General features: G+C 50.9%; 1 protein-coding gene across 3 annotated transcripts in view; it reads right to left on the bottom strand.

The window, feature by feature from the left end:
- Positions 1-13118, bottom strand: part of TWF2 (twinfilin actin binding protein 2) — a 58814-nt gene extending 45696 nt beyond the window's left edge. For all 3 annotated transcript variants that reach the window (XM_075939442.1, XM_075939441.1, XM_075939440.1), the window contains exon 1: positions 12957-13118. Coding sequence is in view for 2 of the 3 variants with exons in the window: in XM_075939441.1 (XP_075795556.1) it covers positions 12957-12981 (25 nt within the window). In the remaining variant the exon portion in view is untranslated. The remainder of the gene's footprint in view (positions 1-12956) is intronic.
- Between the last annotated feature and the right edge of the window lie 4802 nt (positions 13119-17920).

Here is a 17920-nt window from a genome sequence, read left to right on the forward strand (position 1 = left end):
GTCGAGTCACTCCGTCCTCTGACAGGTAACTTAAGCCTCTGGCCATCAATCTTTCATTCACTGCACATAATCTGCACGAGTGTGACTCCAGGCAGCGGCTTTCATTTCACATTCACGGCCCCCCAGCTCGGGACCAGAGAGACTCTGCTGCTGCCCGAGAAGCCAGGCCTGGAGGGGCCAGGGGCAACAAGGCAGTGAAGACAAATTAAGTCCAGCACCACTGGATGCAAGACCCAGGCCTTCGCTGCAGCTGGCTCAGGCTCACTGGGCTTGGACTGCCAGGCTATAAAACTGGCGCATACATTCAGGCTCAGGCTGGCGCCTGGGTTTGAACCCCATAAGGGAGGAGATCTCAGAGCCAAGAAGTCCACGCTGCAGCTTTGAGCCCTGAGTCAGCCGATCTGGGATCAGCCTGTGCCGCGGGGGGCTTACTGAATGGCCATGTAGACGTACGTACCCGCTGATCACACACTTACTACCCAACAGCTGCTTCCATTCTTGACCCCGCATACTAGAGCGCTCCCAGTCTGAGACGCCAAACAGCATAATGGCGCCTTGCTAGGGCCCGGGGGGCTGGCACATCCTATTTTCCCCCAAAGGAGGTACTGCCCTGTTTGCTCTCACTGACTTGATAGTTGGCAAGAGCCAACAGGACAAACACCTGCTCTTGTCAGAGAAGTGGGGGGCGGAAGGGGCGGGTGGAGACACCACTCCCACAGTGGGGGTGCACTGTTCCAGCATTCAGGGCCCCTGCCAGGTTCCAGCAAGAGGCCACACCCTGCCGCAGGAGGGGAGCAGCCCTCAGGCGAGTGGCTGGGCGTGTCCTGTGCTCTCTTGGGGAGACATGTTCACTCTAGAACTGACTCTCCTTCTAGGCAGAGGGGAATCGGGGGTGGGCACCAGAGGACGAGCAGCACTGGCGTGATTTAGCCTGCATCCTCACGGCAAAGGGAGCCTGGTGAAAGCAGAACCAGGGCTGTCGCCCACACCCCCAGCTGGCCCAGCTAGCCTGGGGGTAAGGCACCACTTCCCTCCAGGGCGAGCGTGCACACCCTGGTGAGAGCTCAGGCTAACTCTGCAGTGAAGAGGCCCCTTTGCGTGAACGGCTCGGCCCAAGTGCAGCCTTTGCTAGCACTAGTTGGTAGGTTTTGAAAGAAAAGTTCTTTCCTCAAAAAGGGCCGTTTTTCAAAACCAGGGATTTGCACGTTTTCCCCTTTTCAAAGTCTGGCAGTGTAACCAACTGCAATGTTGCCTGCTCCCTCTGCAAAATGCTAGTTCATCGAAGTGCTCTCACACCGACAGTTCAGAGTGAGAAATCCCATCTGATGTCTAAGCCGACCAAAGTCAAACATTTTCTTTTAGAAAACTATTGATTTGAAAATCAAACAGACAAAACAAAAACAAAAAAAAAAAGCCTCAGCAGAAGATTGGGAAAAAGGCCTGATGAAGAAAAGAAGGAAAACTCTTCTGAATTTCCCATAAAGTTTGGTACGTTCCCCTCCCCCCCCCCCCATAAGCTCTAATACAGACAGCTCCTTTCCTCGCTTACAAATCATGCCCCCCATTGACAACAGGCCTCGGTTTAGGAACTATCAATCATATAATGACTAGCTTTCCCTTTCACACTCTGAATGCCTCTGTCATCTCAACTCATCCTCTTTCCCAATCAGAATTCGTTGCCTGTCACAAGACCCGCAAGGCTCCATCACCTGCCCTATGGCATCCACATCGTGTTTGCTGGGGAACAGAGAGAGATGACAAGACATACTCGGCCACAGGCCTAATGACACAGCTCCAGAGAAGAGCAAAGCAGCCACCCCCGTATATACATTACTGCCTGAACTCCAACCCGGGAAAACAATCTCCCTGGTTGCTAACCATTCTCCCTTCCAAGTCTCCGGAGGGTCAAGCAGTGACTAGGAGCTTTGGATTGGGTGTCAGGTGCCCAGGCCCTGACAGACAGATTCAAGCTGTGATCGCATTTCACAGAAAGCTTCTCAGCAGACACTCTGAGGGGTTTCCTCTCCTCTGGTGCCTTTACGCACTTCATGGGGTTTTAATTATTTACACAGTTACAATACTGCAGCCTGCTCTCAAGTGAAACTCTTCTGGGGTTAAAAATCCTTCTCAATTGCGGAACCATCTGTGTATTCTCGTCCCGCTGAACGGTGCGCACAGCCTTCTCTGGGTGCACAATGGACAAAATAGGAGCTGCACCTCCTGGAAAAGTCTTGGTGAGATAAGAAAAACAACCACCTGCCAACCAGATCAATTGCAGACGGCATTCCTGCCCTCAGGCAGAGACACACCAGAGAGGGGAGCACATACAGCTTCCTGGTTGGATCTATTGCGAAGTTACCAGCTGTGAACTTCTCTCATTGATGAGCTCCACAGTTGTAAGCGTTTCACACAAAGGAGCCATGTGGAGGAGATGGGGTGCCACTTACTCAGGAGGGCTTCCTGTAGATGAGAGGGCTCCCCCACACAGGTAAAAATGGGATACGGCGCCTTTCACGTCTTTGGTTCATCCCATTGTAAATCTAACCCAAGGCACCCAACGCTGAGGCTACCAGACCCCGTGGGCTACGTGAGACATGGTCTCCGGCTAATTCCTTGTGGACAGATCTCTGCATCACAGCTGGTGCCTTGCTGGTCGTCTCAGCAGAAAGGCCAAGCACTGAAGGTAGCACTGAAACTGACCGACCCGACTATGCAAGGTCAGAGCAAGCCACACTGGCAGGGCACGGGTGGCAGAAGACAGCTGCTGCTCTTGTTGTCCCTCCTCTCTGGGCAGGGAGGTACCTCAGGCTTCAGAGCTGTCAACATGGGACCTTCTACTGGCAACTAGTCAGCTTCACATTTAAAGAATGCAGTTGCCTCATTTGCATGTCCTGACCCCCAGGACACCTATCAGACCTCACGCCACGTGAGCTACATGAGATCGCCCACACAGCCAGACCTTCCAGCCATTCTTGTACGTTAACAAGCGCCGCCACTAGGAGAGCCACAAGCTAAACCGTTCTCGTCTCCGCAATACTCTGGACTTGCACGCTACCTGGAGACAACGTCCTCCAGACTTTTCTGAAGAGATGATCTCATTCCCGCACGGATTAAGAATGACTGATAAAGCACATGCTTTATTGCACTGAAGAAACTGTGCAAGTTTCCCCCACAGATATATCACTGCCCCTCTGCAACTCGCCCTCAGCAGCATCTCGTATGAACTCCTTCCACACACAGATCTGTCAGTGTACCTCAATCCCAAACTGCAGCCAAGATCAGAGACGTAAAATTTTGATTAACTGGCTAATCTAATAGTGGATGCAATTTGCATCAGCTATTTGATTAGTCGATAAGGGCGCCTCCGCCTGTGAAGGGTAGAAGCGCTGTGGGGAGCACAGGGCCAGCGGGGGATTCAAGCAGTCCCCTGCTGGCCCCGTGGCATTTCAAAGCAGCAATGCTGCATGGAGCCCGGGGTCAGCAAACGAGTCCCCAGCTGACCCCGGGTTCCACGAGAAGCTTTTGACCCGATTTATGTTTTGTGCCTTCAATGAACAATATGCGCATCCTTCAGCTAAAATTTAAAAATTACCCTCCTATCTCAGTTTCCTTGTGACCAAGGCCAGGTTGCATCTTCGGAAGTCTTCACACAATTAGCTAAATTCATGTTTCCTGAAAGGCAGGAGAAGTCAGATGAGGCATGTGGAAAAATAACTGGCAAATGACTGGGTCCACACACAGATCTCTCACTGCACTGTCTGCCCCACAACAGCCTCTGTAATGGATCACTTGATGAGAATACCTCCTTCCCCCAATCCAGCACGCTCCTATGGCTGAGCGCAGAGGAAGTATACCAAGATACTACTATACATGGTCAAAACAAGAACGCTTTGACTTCAGCTTTCCAGGCTAGTCAATCCACTTCCCCTTTCCATCATGAGCAAACAAGAGGAAAAACACTCTTCTCCATTTCATCTGGACGAGGATTTGCTGTTCCCTTCAGAGTACAGTTTCAACCACACGGACTGATCTTTCTTGACAGTCTCCATCATGCTCTCTCAAGAGATCATGATCGGTAAGCCCAGCACTGAGCGTCCGTGGCCATGCCATGCCCTAGGAAGGGAAAGGACATGCCTGCCATGTTAAACTTATAGTAAGCAAGGGAAGGAGAGATTCCTGGGCAGAGCCCTTTGATAACACAGGCTATTTTGCTGAATTTTCAAGGTCCATGGGTTGAAGCCTCTGGTCTGTCCATGAGCACTGAGTGGTTTAGCGAAAGGAGATGAGAAAGCAAGTCAGTGATGTTCTCAGTAGTGTATACGCACTTGGTATAGACTCAGAGACCGTAGTAACTTAGTCTCTCCACCTAGCGCCTGTTCACCAGCCACTGGAGAGGTTTACTAGGAGCAGTTACAGATGGTCACATTTGGCCATCTTGTCATACCATTCCCTCCATAAACTTATGAACCCGAGTCTTGGAACAAGGTAGGGTTTTTTTTTTTTTTTGCCCCCACTGCTCCCTTTGGAAGGCTGTTCCAGAACTTGACTCCTCTGATGGTTACCAACCTTCATCTAATTTCAATCCTAAACGTAGTGATGGGCCAGTAATATCCATTTGTCCTTGTACAAGCACTGGCTCTGAACTTAAATTCCTCCTCCTCCCTGATGTATTTATAGAGAGCAAGCATATGAAGGCTGATCTAAAATACAATACGGTCCATGGCCCTTTATTCCCTCTGTTTCTTCCTTCCTTTTCTCTTCCTTTGTTTCATTAACCCATTAGTTGCTGGGTTTTTTTATTTTATTTTCCCTTTTTCCTCCCTCCAAAAGAAATCAGGGCTATAACTCAAAACTTTACAATAGTCTCCTGCAGCCATATAAATATGCTTGCTCCTGAGGCCCTATTCTCCCCCACTAGGATCGGAGCACATCCCACTGAAATCAGAGGAAGTCACTTGACTCTATGGGTGGTGTGGAGAATATGGCCTTTGGAAATGTTTATGTTTAAAGAGCTCTACAGTCATTTGTAATGGCCCGGCCTGATGGTGGAGACCTGAAAAGCCACCTGAACTGGCAAGTCCACGCACCTTTCAAGGCTGGTGTCGGGGGGGGGGGGGGGGTAGGGGGTGCATGGGTCAGTCTCTAAGGTGCAGTCAGGAGTAGGTATGTTAAGGTTTAACCGGTTCAACAGTGAGGCTGGAGCAGCTCCTCACCTGCCATGGGGGCCCACAAGAGACAGGGGCTGCTCCGGACCAGCCTGTGATGGGGGGGCGGGGGGGTGTTCCAGCCCAGTAGTGGGTGGGAGGGCCACTTGGAGCAGCCCCCCCACTACCCTTCTTTAATCAGTTAACCGGTTAAACAATACCTTTAATGGGTTAGCCAGACTAAACGGGATGTTACATCCCTAGCCAGGAGAGGCGCAGCAGAGCCTGGGTGAGGAGCCAGAGTCCAGAGTTTACGGCAAGGAAAAGTGTGACATGGAAGCAAACAGGGGTCAGACAGCTCCCTGGGATGACACCCTGGTTTCTTTGCCCGCACGGGCCAGTCAGCCCACCACAGAGGCACCACTGGGTGGTGCTCCCTAGATGCAGAGTCTCACCACCACCCCCCAGCAGAAAGCCATCTTGAGTTTCTGGGGGCAATGCAGAAGTGCTGGCAGCCCAGAACCCCAACAATCCCAGGGTTCAGTCCCGCAGGTTCTGACGGCATCTATGAAAGCTGCTGTTTGGAGGGACAGCAGTGAGGTGACAGAGAGGGGAATGGAGAAGAACTGGACCAGCAGCCAAGACGGATCCATCTCGTTCTCTTTGCTTCCTTTCTTTCCACAGTCATTGGTCTTCCGCCAGAAAACGGATTGCTGCCCCTGGGGCACGTGGTTTCCAGGGAAGAGGGTCCACTTGAGGATGAAACCTGCACTTTCAGTCCTCCTTAAAGAGTAAACACTGGGAGAGGGAAAGTAGCCTGTGTTCGGGTCAGCACATGCTACAGCCTCTTTCAAAACCCAGTCAAGTCAATGGAGAGCCTCCCAGGACTTTACGACTCAGGCCCTATAGGAAGCCGACCTCTCCTTTAGTACGCTGAGTATTATGCACGGATTTTAAAGCATCAGAGAATCTATTTTGACCAGCCTGCATAACACCGGCCATTGAATTTCTCCTACTAATTTCTGCATCAAGCTCATAACGTCTGTTAAAAACATTCCATCCGGATTTCAAAACTGCCAGTGGAGAATCCACCACGGCCCTTGATAAGATATTCCAGGGGTTAAGTCTCTCACTCTGAAAAGCTTGCACATGTTTTCTAGCCTGACAAGAAGTTGCATGCTCCAACCAGGTCACTTTAATGACCAGCAGGCTCACTTTAACAAGGAACAAACTGGGATAAGCCTTATATAGCTGCTCTTATAAGGTAGATTTGAGATGAGGTCAAACTTCGTGAAAAATCAGCAACAGAGATTCTCCTTCTTCCAGGATGCCCAGCTGGGCTGCTTTTACTTTATACTGATCATCTTGTCAGCTGGTATTTAATTTACTTTTGCCTCAAGCCACTATGTAGAATTTCCTTAATACAGTGTCACAAATGAAGTCCAATAGATTATCTGAATGCTGTAATAAGAGATCTTTTCTTATTTCCTGTGCACCATCTGGACAGCCCAACCCTTTGTTACAGCTCCTGTCCTCCATCATAGTCAGCCTTGAGTGTGGAGTAAATAAAACAAAGTGGCATCTATTGTTTCAGCAAGGCAAGTACTGCAAGAGCAATCACTGGAGCAGTGGTTCCCAACTTTTTGATATTGCGGACCAGCAAACCCATTCACAAACTTTTGGTGGACTGGCAGCATTGTATTTGCATATTTACATATTCATATTTCCATACTGAATATGCAAATAAGCAATAATGTTGCCAGTCCGCCAAAATATGTATCCCAGCCCCGACCCTCAGAGCCGCTGCACAGCAGCCAGCTTCAGCTCCCGCAGCCAGCAGTTCGTGGACCAAGACCGGTCCACAAAGCAGCAGTTGGGAACCACTACATTAGAGAAAAGTCGCTGTGAAACGCCAGTGGGCCAGAGGGGGAAGCGACCCTCAGCTACAAAGCAAAACATCAATATAGAGCAACTTGCAGTTCCCAGGAACACCTTGATGGACCAATTTGCTTTGCTGTGTTCAGCTTCCACAGCAGAAGGGGGAGGGAGGCCGTTAGGGCAACAGCACTGTGATTTTCTGTGTCAGCTCACATAAGTCAGGGCAGCCTGGGGCTGTTCTAACTCATGCCAGCTATGTACCGGCCCCTAGTGACTGCATGCCAGCTAGAGATAAATACACCAACCAATCTCTCTCTCCCGCTGTGCTTATCTCATGCACTAGGGGATATGGGGAAGCAGTTAGCTCTATGCCTACAGGCGACTCCCCTCAACAAGGGATTTAAGGGAACATATTTGGGCACAGCTCATCCCATTATTTCTGCAGCCTTCCTTTCATGCAGACACCTCACTCTGCTCTCCTTCCTTGCAGACACAAATTTAGAACTGCCTCACACAAGCCTGCTGAGCTGGCACCTTGTACAAGTGCCGATTTGTAGATCCTGGAAAAGCTGAATCAGGGAACGGAGGCCTTGAAAATTTTCACCTACCTAGAAGAAATTACTCCCACATCACTTCCTGCTCTGCTGGTATTTGGCTCTCTCTCCGAGCCTTGCCCCAACTGCTGTGTTCTGCCAGATTGACAAGTCACGCCCATACATCTTGGACTGGGCAACTGGGCCGGTAAAGGTGGTACATGAATCCTTGCATGCTGGAGTCTACACAAAGGAGAGCCCAACACAAGCACTGAGCTAAGACCTGGGAAAATAATCTTCCATTAAGCCAACCTGGCTCTTAGCAAAGATCCCCCTTAGTTCATCTTTCCATACTGCAGCACGTAGTGGAGAAAACCCATGAATGGACCTAAGTCAGGTCAGGTTTCTATGGCCCCACCAGTCACCCATGCAGCCCAGAAAAGTGTATCTTGAATCGGTCTCATCTGGTGCCAGCTGGCTGTTTGGAGCCTGTCCCAAGCCGGCTGACACCTGCCCTACAGCAGTTCTCCAAAGAGCTGCTCCTACCACAAAGGCCAAAGCAGAATTGTTCCAAGGCAGGGAGGACCCTGGCAATTACCAGCCCTAAACATTCACCAGAGAAGGCCACACTGGGAATCAGGTTCAAGCCACTGCTATTTCTCATCTGGCCTCATCCATTTTGTATAGGAGAGAAAGTCAGACAATAATAGCACCATGGTGGGAAGTCTCTGGGCAGCAATTAAGGCAAAAAGCTATAAAACCCAATCAGCAGATTTCCTTAAAGCACCGCCACAGCCTGAGCAGTGTGTCTCAGGCTTTTGATAAGCAGATGTATATTTAAAAAGGAAATTTCTCCCCCCGGACGCTTTAACGTGAAGCACAACATGAGTCACTCAGAGAAGGTGCGTGGATCCAACCATCACTTAATGCTGCCCACGGGACAGATGAAGGCTCAATCAAATGGCGCCAGGTGCTTTAGCCTACATTGGACAAAGAGCACTAAGCCTCTCTCACTCTACCCCAGCGGAGGAGGCGGCGAAGAACAGCAGCACAATTTGCACCCGCATAATTCAGTTTGAAGCCACACTACAAAGCCTGCCCCACAGCAACATCTGAGACTTGTTAAGGGAGTTTAGTTTCAAGCATGACTCTGACTTAACATGGTTCATCGCATGGCCAGAAACCATCTCACATGTACTAATGAGGTTCCTGGTAGGGTAATCTGGGGGTTGCTGAACCACTCGGTGGTGCTGATTTTGTATAATCAGACATGATGAGTACAAAGGGGCCCAACCCACTGTTCTCAAACAATTGCAGATCAGCACCACACAGGAAAAGAGGAGAAGAGATTCAAACCTTCTTCCTGTTAACTTGCAGGTGAGGGGGGGGGAAGGGTGCAACTTGGGTGGAAGGAAGACAGGAAGTGATGATGTGCATTGCCCTGGAGAGAGCAGAAAACAGCATCAGATTCATGGCCAAGTGAGAGCGCTGAGAGTCACTTCTCAAGAAGGCCCCTGGCTGATTACCCCAACACAAACTGAAAGATTCGAGGGGTGGGGGAAATAAAATGACTGACTTTGGTATGAACCCTCTCCTGGAGAATGCAGTGGGTCAGAGAGTTGGGAGAAGAGAAGGGGAGGAGGTGCTAAACTTAATCTGCTCTTGCATTTTTCTTTGTTTCTGTGACCTACTGGGCTGTGTTACACCACTGTGCATGTGAAACCACCAGCATGAGATGGGGACAAGCTATGCTGATGGGATAGGGAGCTTCCCCTTCCCTTCCCTCCCCCCAGGTCATCAACTTACTTTAGCCCATAATAGCTGAGAGTCAGTGATGTCTGATGGCTGGTTCCTGGCTTCTGTGAAGTGAGCTGATGGGTTTCACTTCAGTTTCTACTAAAGGAGATTCAGCATCTACAGTCACCCCAGGGTTGACGGCCTCAACAGAGGTGAAGTATAGGAGTGGATTGGCCACGGTGTCCAACCTCCCCTCCTATCCCTACAGGCAGCCCTTGCAGAGGAAGGTGTCACTGGCAGAGCACTGAGACAGCCCAGGGCAAAGAGGGGGATCCTATTGATAGTTATGTCGGAATGCTGAGAGCCAACGTAACGAGCTGCACCTCACACCAGGAGAGCCAAGAGTCACCAACGTACAACACCATCCGTACCCGTTCCGCAGTCCAGCTCTTTTGGGAGCGTGCCAAGGGAGAGAGAAGCTATTCTTGGCTTTGTCCTCGAGTGATAAAAGTTTGTACAGGAAGAGAGGGGTGGAGCCACTAAGTCAGAGGGACCATAAATTCAACACCTTTGCCAAAAGGCCATGCCAAGGAGTTTAAAACCAGGAACCATTCTGTATGACTGCGCTATTTCACGGCCCAAAAGCCTCTCCAGGGCAGGGGAGGGAGCAGCATGGCTTGACTCATTACAGCCAGATGAGACAAAGCACTGAAGGGGATGGACGAGATGAGCTCAGAAGCGCATCACTGGCTTCTGTGCTCTCATGCTGACTGTGCTGCATAATTTATGAAACACTTTAAGTCTTGATTAAGACCTGTTACCAGGCAGGAAAACAACATCAGGCCCCACACCCTTAGAACTCTTCAAATGGGAGCACAATTACTATCAGCTCCCAAACTCTCATTTAGCCACCCCTCTCCCTGAACTGTCTGGCTATTCTTTTCCTGTTATGACCTTCTGCCTTCAGCGAGAGTCCGCTGCCTCCCAAGAAGCTCTGGAGGCATTGCAAAGGGAATTCTTACTGTCAATCAACAGCTGCCCCTGCCCTCAAGCTATTGTCAGGACTTGGAGATGCGTTCAACAAAGGGGACAGACATAGGGGTGATACTCCCAATGCTTCACTTCAAATAGATGCAGCCCAGGGCTCTGCAGGACAGGGACAGGAAGCACTGTGGTAGTGCAGGGGAAGAGACACAGCCAATATCCGGACCACTCATGCTCATTAAAGATCCCAGGGAACTCTGTGCTAGAGAAGGGCTAGCGCTCCAACACAATGACCAAATTCTAATTTAGGGAATTAAATTCCGATCATTGAAATTCTTCTAACTGCTTAAAACAAATAAAATGTGTGCAGGTTTTTTGCTGCAAGATGGCGGTCCTGTTCTATCCCAGCAGCACCTGCAAATCCATAGACAGTGAATGCAGAACAGGCACGTAAGCAGGAGTGTAAAAAACTTTGGAGCCAAGCTTCCAGAACAAAGGCTCCAAACAGATATTCTATCAACCCCAGTTTTGTTCTTGGGATTATCATCTAAGGACCAGCAGCACACCTAAAATCTAGGAGGTTAACTCCAGCTGGTCCCATGGAGTGGGAATGTTTGGTTGGCCATAAAAGACACATAGCCTTGGCAACTAGGCACATAGTGACACAGCCACAACTCTCTCTTTTGGTCATATTCTCACTTGTTAATGCCCATTCAGGACTGGATTTGCTTTGGAGGGATGTGATTAGCCCAGACTTGTACTGCCAAATATTTGATTTAAGGGCACCCTGCAGATTACAAAGCCACCATACTAGTGCATAGCTCTCTGCCATCAGAGACCTGCCCATGCAATAATATTTTTATTAGTAGCACAGACAACCAGTGCAGTGACTGTGTCCAACAATAAAAACCCTGGCTAATCAGAACTCACATTTTCACTTTGGGAAAATATTTCATGCTCTCATAACGCTGACAGGAAAACTTCCTTGTATTTAACCTAGATGTTCTTTTGCTCAACTTCATCCTCTTATTCTAGCTATACCTCTTTACGCCCTTCCCCCCAACTCTTCCCCGCACTCTGAGACATTGAAAAGTGTTGGTATCATTCTAGCATTTCATCCAAGAAAAGCTGATAGAATAAAATGCAGGCCTGGATTAACCAGTGGGGGACACAACACCATTGACGATGGGACAACAGGGCCAATCCTGAGCTGTGTGGGGCTATGCACGCACAGGGCAGGCAATGGGAACAAGCAGAAATGGGAAGCAGGGGTTGGGAGGAGCTCCCCTAGCTTGGGACAGCAGCAGAGCACTGAGCGTGAAGGACACTGGTGAGCAGCTAAGGACCCAGGAACAGTAGGAGGGTGTGGTTAGTGCTGAGGGCAGAAGTGACTCAGACACAGGGCAGAGCAGCTGGGATGTGCGAGAGATGGGGCAGAGGGTGTTGGGCAGCGAGGGACAGTCGGGGTCTGTGTGCAGTGGTGTCACTAAGGAAGATGCCCCTCTCAATTTCCCCAGTACAGAGGGCCCCGTAATTAGAGCCCTGCAAATCCGCAGATATGGATGCAGATATCCACAGCTCATGTTTGCGGATACAGATGCGGAAACAAATCTTGGGTCTAGAACCTTGCAAATTTGCAGATATCCACAACTCATTTTTACGGATATGGATGCAGATGCAAGTTTTGTATCCATGTAGGGCTCTACCCCTAATACTTTATTCTGGGCCTGATTAGGTTTTTAAGTGACTTTGCTGGGACAATGTCTCATGCTGGTTTGAAAGATGCACTGAATCTATCATCACATCTAACTTTGTCTACTCCTTAGAAGTGCTTTGTACAACATTACAAATAAGAGAACAAAAGGCACAGGAGATTTCTGTCTTGGTTATCATTGCTTCTAACATTTCAACCCCCCCACCTCACTCCCTACACTAGCATGACACTGCTGCATTTATACCGAGTACTGAACCAAACCATGCCATCTTCAAACTGCCACAGCATCCGGTGTTGACACGAGACCCAGGTAAATCTAAAGATGCAGAAGCCCCTTAAGCTTCAGTGGGCGTTTGAGAGACCACATTAAAACCCGACACACACAAGCCAAGCAGACGCCTGCTTTGCAGAAAGGGAAATGGTTCCTGAGATTATGATTCACACTGCAGAGCTCAACGTGTTATTATGAGCTAATGGGGCAGCAAAGGAAACGCAAGAACATTTCAGATGGGCAAAGTTACTGATAAACGGCTTCCCGCGCACAAACAAGAGGACGCCAGGCTATCGACAGGATGCATTTGCACCCGCTTTCTATAGAACCAGATACCGGCAGGGAGCATTGATAGATACGGGGGGGGGGGGGGTTCGGCCATGCCCTAGGGCGGGGAGGCTGGAGGCGGAGGCAAGCGGCGGGCGGGAGGGGGAGGTTCAGGGGGGCAGATGCCCCAGCAAATCTATGGGCTTGGTGGCGGGGGGGGGGGGGCCGGTGACTCTGCGCCGCCCAGCGCGGCTCTGAGCGCCCGGGGGCAGGGCCGCAGCTTGGGGTCCGGCCCGGGGGGGGGGGAGCCCGGCCCGGGGGGGTCCGACCCGAGAGGGGAGTCGGCCCGGGGGGGGGGGGGGGGGGCCCGGCGCGCATCTCGGCCCCGGCTGCGGGGGGCGCGGACGGTGGCGGGGCCGGGGCCTTACCGTGGATGCCGGTCTGGTGAGCCATGGCTCCGGCTCCGGCTCCCGCCCCGGCCGCTGCGTCCGGGCAGGAAACGGTTCTGGCAGCAGCGCCGCCCGCTTCCGGGTTCCGCCGCCGCCGCGGGGCGAGGCCTAGCGGGGCCCCGCCCCCTTAGCGAGGCGCAGGGGGGGGCGGCACACGGCGGGGTCGCAGAGCTGCGTGGGGGCGGGTCTCCAGGGCTCGCGCGGCCCGCTGGACCCTCGTGCCCCGCCCATGCCCGGCGCTGTGCACACACCATATCCCCGCCCCGCCCGTGCCCGGCGCTGTGCACACACCATATCCCCGCCCTGTCCGTGCCCGGCGCTGTGCCCACACCATATCCCCGCCCCGCCCGTGCCCGGCGCTGTGCCCACACCATATCCCCGCCCCGCCCGTGCCCAGCACTGTGCACACACCATATCCCCGCCCCGCCCATGCCCGGCGCTGTGCACACACCATATCCCCGCCCCGCCCGTGCCCGGCACTGTGCACACACCATATCCCCGCCCCGCCCATGCCCGGCGCTGTGCACACACCATATCCCCGCCCCGCCCATGCCCGGCGCTGTGCACACACCATATCCCCGCCCCGCCCATGCCCGGCGCTGTGCACACACCATATCCCCGCCCCGCCCGTGCCCGGCACTGTGCACACACCATATCCCCGCCCCGCCCATGCCCGGCGCTGTGCACACACCGTGTCCTCAACCCGCCCGTGCCCGGCGCTGTGCACACACCGTGTCCCCGCCCCAGCACTGTACACACACCTGTCCCCGCCCGTGCCCTGGCGCTGTGCGCACACCGTGTCCTCAACCCGCCCGTGCCCTGGCGCTGTGCGCACACCGTGTCCCCGCCCCGCCCATGCCCGGCGCTGTGCGCACACCGTGTCCCCGCCCTGCCCGTGCCCGGCGCTGTGCACACACCGTGTCCCCGCCCCGCCCCAGCACTGTACACACACCTGTCCCCGCCCGTGCCCCGGCGCTGTGCGCACACCGTGTCCCTGCCCATGTCCAGCACTGTACACACCATGTCCCCGCCCCACACCATATCCGGCACTGTATACACACCGTGTCTCTGCCCCTACCCTGCCCAGCACTGTACATACAGCATGTTCCCACCTCATGCCATGCCAGGAGCTGTACACACCGTGTCCCCGCCCTGCTCATGCCCAGCACTGTACACACATCGTGTCCCCACCCCATGCCATGCCAGGAGCTGTACACACCGTGTCCCCGTCCTACTCGTGCCGAGCACTGTACACACACCGTGTCCCCACCCCATGCCATGCCAGGAGCTGTACATACTGTGTCCCCGCACTGTGCTGTGCCAGGCACTGTACACACACCTTGTGGCAGCCCCACCCCACACAGGCTGGACATTGTACACACACCTTGTGGCAGCTGGCTTTGGAATCGGAATTGATTAAGCTGTGAGGCAAATTGGCAGAGGCCTCTGCATGTTTCATACACATTTCATCCCTAAGTGGAGAGAGTGGGTTATAGCAGCAGCAGCAGAAGGTAAAAAGGCGCACAGGAGGGGACGGGGGCGGGGGGAAGGGAGAGTAGAAGAAGGTGTAAGGGGAGAAGCTTGAGTCAAGTGACCGTCCTAAGGGACTGGAAGAATGGAGCAGCGATGGAGACGGGGATGGAGCTGAGAAGACCTGGTGCGTATTGACAGAGAGGGGGTGCAGTGGGACGCTCCCTTTGTAATTTCTGCATAGTGCATGAAGTTTTCACCTGTACTGTAGCCACATTTCCCAGGCTCACCAACAAGGAGAGGTCTGTCACTGACATAGGTAAGGAGATGAAAGGGCTAAGAAGAAACCCTAAGACTCCTGAGCAGCAGGGGCACGAAAGGAGGGCAAAAGAGTTTGTGTGTGGAGCAGAGAAAGGCAGTTGAGTAATCCTGCCAGGGCAATATGGTGTCAAGTTGTAGGAAGACATAGGACAAGGGACCACACTGGACAGAGAAGACTGGAGATTGACCCACAGACGAATGACCCAGCTAGACCAGTTTCCTGTCTTCTGACAGTGACCAATGCCAGGTGCTTCACAGGGAATGAAGAGAACAGGTAATTGAGTGATCCATCCTCTGTCACCCATTCCCACTTTCAGGCAATCAAAGGTTAGGGACACCCGGAACATGAGGGTTACACCCCTGCCATTTTGGCTAACAGCCCCGATGAACCTATCTTCCATGAACTTATCTGGTTCCTTTTTTGGACCTTCGTATGATTTTGGGCTTCACAACATCCACTGGCAAGGAGTCCCACAGGTTGACAGTACATGGTATGAAGAAATCCTTCCTTCTGTTTGTTTTAAACCTGCTGCTTATTAATTTCATTGTGTGGTCCCTGGTTCTTGTGTTATGTGAAGGAATATATAACGCTTCTTTACTCACTTTGTGTCATGATTTCATAAACCTCTATCACGTCCTCCCTTAGTCATCTCTTTTCCAACCTAAAAAGTCACAGTCTTATTAATGTATCTTCGTATGGAAGCTGTTCCTCATCCTTCAGCATTTGTGTTGCCTTTCTCTGTGCCTTTTCCAATTGGAATACATCTTTGTGCTGACCAGAACTTCAGGCATGGTTCAAAGTGTGGGGGGGGGGGGGGGCGGGGTGCCACAGAGCGTCTCTCTTTCCCTGAAATGTAGAAATGCCAAACCTGCAGTTTGCTGTGTCTCCTCCACTCCCTTCTTCTTCACCTCCATGAAAACCCCATGCCAGGCAGAGCAGATTCCTTGCTTTTCCCTGAGAGTGAACTGCACAAAGATGCTCAAATCAGCTAGCACCACCTACTGGTAGGGACTCCAGGTTCGCTGCTTAAGGACTGGAAGTCACAAGCCAGACCATGCCAGCCATGTATATTGGCCAAACTGGACAGTCTCTACGGGAAAGAAGGAATGGACAAAAATCTGAAATCTGAAAAGTTAACACACAGAAACCTGTTGGGGAACATTTTAACTTGTCCCAGCACTCATTAATGGATCTCAAAGTCACCCGTATTATTTCAAACCAATTTCAAAAGCCAGCCCAACAGGGAAGCTACAGAACTTAATTTCATTTCTAAGTTTGATAGCTACAACAAAGCCATTGGCTGGATGGCCCACTACATTCCATATCCTAATGACAAAAACTAAACAAAGGGTACTTAGAGTGGGTACGAAGTTTCTTATCAGCTTCATTTAACACGGACACTCTAACTGTTTGTTCCCCTCCCCCCCTTCTTTTTCCTTCTCTCCCCCCTCCCTCCATCCTATCTCTGTGCTATTTATTTAAAAATTAGAAACCTTAAACTCCATTCACCAGAAGAAATGGGTTGTGCCCACAAAAGTTCATGATACCGTCTACACTTTTTTTTTTAAATCTCTAAGGTGCTGCAAATCTATTAATTGTTTTTTAAGTTTTTCCAGTTAGGATACTTCTATACAGCAACATTATTTAAAAATAAATTAGTGTTATTTCGAAATAACTTAGTCCACATCTACACAGCAGGCAGTTATTTTGAAATAATGTCAAAATACTGTCAAGCTGGAGGACTTCTTCCTACGACTCCTGTAACCCTCATTATATGAGGAGTAAGGGAAGTTGGAAGAAGAGTGCTCTATTTTGAAATAAGTGCTGTGATGCTTCCAATTTCAAAATAAGCTATTTTGAAATAAGCTACGCAATTGACGTAACTCAATTTGTGTAGCTATTTCAAGTTAAGCCCTACTGTGTTTTTGCACCTTTATAGACTAACACGGCTACCTCTCTGAAACTTTTGAACAAGCCACATCAGTCACTTCCATAGAAGAATGTCTGGGAGGAGACAAAGGAAAAAAGAGGAACTTCACAAAGTCCTTGTCTGTATCAGAAAACTTCCACTAGTGGAATCAAATGGATTTGAAATAGATTCAGTTACACCACTGAAACTGCAATGTCGATGCACTTACACCTTTGCCCTTAGACCAGTTTAGTTTAAGGAAGTAACTTGCCAAATTAATATATTTAGACAAGCTGAGGGGGGCAGTAATACCTTTTACTGGACCCACTTCTGTTGGTGAGAGAGAAAAGCTTTCGAGCTTGCAGAGCTATTTTTCTGACTTGAAGAAGAGCTCTGTGTAAGTTCAAAAGCTTTCAGAATCATAGAACCCTAGGGCTGGAAGAGACCTCAGGAGGTCATCAAGTCCAATCTCCTGCCCAAAGCAGCACTATCTCCACCTAAATCATCCCAGCCAGGGCTTTGTCAAGCAGGGACTTAAAAATCTCCAGGGATGGAGATTCCTCCACCTCCCTAGGTAACCCATCCCAGTGCTTCCCTACCTCCTAGGGAAATAGGTTTTCCTAATAGCCAACCTGGACCTCCCCCATTGTAACTTGAGACCATTGCTCCTTGGTCTGAAGCTTCAGGGGGGAGCCGAGTTAGTCTGTACAGGATAAACTTAAAAAACAACAAATGGTCTGGTAGCACTTTATAGACTAACAAAACATGTAGATGGTATCATGAGCTTTCATGAGCGCAGCCCTCTTCTTCAGATGACCGGAGTTTTGAGTTTAGGATGTCCAGACCAAAATAAATAGGGGAGAAGGAAAAGGGGGGGAGGAAAAAAATGGAAGGTGGTGGGAAACAAGAATCAGAGGGTATATAAAATCAAAGGAAAACCAAGCAGGCATCCTTGTTCTGCCATCCATCACTAGATGGAACAGCCTCTCTCCATCCCCTTTGAAACCTCCCTTCTGGGAGTTGAAGGCTGCTATCAAATCCCCCCTCACTCTTCACTTCTGCAGACTAAATAAGCCCAAAACCCTCAGCTTCTCCTTGTAGGTCATGCGCTCCAGCCCCCTAATCATTTTGGTCTCACTCACCAACAGAAGTGGGTTCAATAAAAGATATTACCACCCCCCACTGTATCTCTCTAATATCCTGGGACCAACGCAGCTACACTGCATATAACAAATGCTAGTT

Source organism: Pelodiscus sinensis, chromosome 11 (assembly GCF_049634645.1).
Source record: "Pelodiscus sinensis isolate JC-2024 chromosome 11, ASM4963464v1, whole genome shotgun sequence".
NCBI lineage: Eukaryota > Metazoa > Chordata > Testudines > Trionychidae > Pelodiscus > Pelodiscus sinensis.